The 2203-nt window shown below is 38.2% G+C and overlaps 1 protein-coding gene across 2 annotated transcripts in view; it reads right to left on the minus strand.

The window, feature by feature from the left end:
• Positions 1–264: 264 nt before the first annotated feature.
• The window catches only part of LOC132180586 (transcription factor GTE8-like), a 5670-nt gene continuing 3731 nt past the window's right edge, over positions 265–2203 (minus strand). For both annotated transcript variants that reach the window (XM_059593465.1, XM_059593464.1), the window contains exons 6-11: positions 1738–1810; positions 1295–1375; positions 1101–1216; positions 923–989; positions 687–817; positions 265–604 (exon numbers count right to left, since the gene is read on the minus strand). In XM_059593465.1, coding sequence (XP_059449448.1) covers positions 344–604; positions 687–817; positions 923–989; positions 1101–1216; positions 1295–1375; positions 1738–1810 — 729 coding nt within the window. In that variant the 3' untranslated portion in view covers positions 265–343. The remainder of the gene's footprint in view (positions 605–686; positions 818–922; positions 990–1100; positions 1217–1294; positions 1376–1737; positions 1811–2203) is intronic.

Consider the following 2203-nt stretch of genomic DNA (forward strand, 5'->3'; position numbering starts at 1 on the left):
TATTCAATGAATCCATTTTTGCCTTGTGCAATTTCACAAACCAAAAGTATCGCAAAAAGTGTATAATTTAAAAAAAAAAAAAAAAAAATTACATTTTGAAAACGTTAAAATAAATTTTTTTAAAAAAAATCTGACTTCTCAAATGGTAGGAAAAAAAGAACATTTTTAAAGCCTGAATTGTAATTTTACCAAGCTTAACTGCTTTTTTAAAAGTAATGTTTTCAAAATCGGTATTTTTAAAATCGTGCATCTTGAAACAGCAAATTCAAAGAGACCCTAAAACAAATGAACTTCATTTCTATTCTTTACTAAATTCATTAATGAACACAAAAAGTGATGTAACTTAATCAATCTCTCCCTCCTCTACATCATTTACAGGATTACTGGGTGGCTCAACTTCCTCCTCTTCATCCTCTTTCATGAACAAACCAAGTTGTTCCAAAGGGTTAGAGCCCCCAAACTTGAAACCACCCAAGCCATCCTGTGAGTGATCTGGGCTTGTCTCATCTACAGAACTGGGTAATTGATCCGCAGGGGCAGTCCGAAGCATTTCTAAGTCTTCGAGAAACCGAGAATTATCATTGATTTCAACAGTCTTTTCCATCTGCAAGAGTGCCAGAATATGTTACGACAAAACCAAGGACGAACAGTGCTGTATACATGCAATATATAATGTGCTCGCTTGCCTGCAGCAATGCCTGCCGTGCTGCTTCTCTCTCGAGCTCCCTCTTGCGTCTGATCTCAGCAGCAGCTTCTGCTTCCGCTCGCATTCGAGCATCTTCAGCAGCCTTGGCTTCTGCTTGTAACCGCGCTTTCTCTGGGTCCATCATCAATTTTATTAACAGACGTATTTTGTACCTCAGTTCAACCTTAACTAGAAACAAAAGGAGAAAAATATAAGCACAAAACATAAAGTCACAACCTTTAGACTTCTCCAGTTCCAGCTCCTCCCTTTTCCGTCGCACTTTCTCATGATCCCATGTCTCACCCTGATCTCAGCCAGATCAAATTGTAACCAGTCACATCCAAATTCGCTAATGCTCCCAAAATAGAGATACATAAATAGGGAAACTTTTAAGTAGCCCAAATCCATAACCAACCTGTGGAAATGTCTTTTCTCGAGCATTTAAGATTGTATCAGCAAATCGGCTCTTTAAAAGAGCAGCCCGATAGAGCTTTTCAGGGGAGACCTGCCTCTCAGTTGGACCACTGTCCCCTACAATTTTTAAGAGATGATCAGTTAGAAGCCATTCCATGATTAACAGGACGGTTTCCAGCAGACTCTTAAGCTTACCATCTTGATGGCAATCTGATTCAACAGAACTTGGCTTTTGCTGGGAAGTCTGTTCAACTTGATCCAATCCACTAACAGATTCTGCATGAAACCATGCATTAGCAATCTAAAACAGCAATGTATTAGCATACTTAAGTAGTGATGAAAATTTTATAGCCACAATCCAGCTTGAAAGAGCAACCAAACAGTTCAAACCGTGTCAACTTTGAAGCACATAGATGATAGTTTCAATCATCCTTGCCACTGACCAGCAATCAATTAAATAGTAAGTTGTAAAGCTGTTAAAGATAAGAGGTAAACTCTAATTTGTTCCAACTTAAATGGTCCAGCCAACACTTTCTACTTTTATGGGTTTTCATGTGATAGGTACCAGAAATCATATCTTTTCTTTACACAATACTTAGATACGCAAGAGAGAAGAAAGATTTGGAAAATACACTCACGATTTCCTTCAAGAGGATCAGCAACACTAGTCTTTTCGTCTAATTGAGCCCCAGAATCTACAGTTTCTGGCACCTGAAGAACAATATAGAGTAAGTAGCATGCAGGTTGAACATCAATCCATACAACATGAACCCACACAAACCAAAGCAGCAAGTAAAGCGGCAAAGTTAGTCAACCATCCCTATGACTGGTACTAATTCAATTAATGCTTTTATTATAAGGTAATCATTTGTTAGAAAAGTGAAAGAAGGGGCTCACCAAAACAAAAAAGAGTATATTACAATTTACCCTCCCAAGCTACCACCACATTATGTTGATTCCTAAACTACATCTCACAGCAACTCGGACTTATAAACTACCACAACGTTTTGAGTTTCCCGTGTGTCAAAATTGATCGTTATTTGGGATGAAAACATTAGCAAAGTGCCTTGCACAGGCGTCTTAGTTACTAAATTGCCCTCACTT

The sequence above is a fragment of the Corylus avellana genome, chromosome ca5 (assembly GCF_901000735.1).
Source record: "Corylus avellana chromosome ca5, CavTom2PMs-1.0".
Taxonomy (NCBI): domain Eukaryota; kingdom Viridiplantae; phylum Streptophyta; class Magnoliopsida; order Fagales; family Betulaceae; genus Corylus; species Corylus avellana.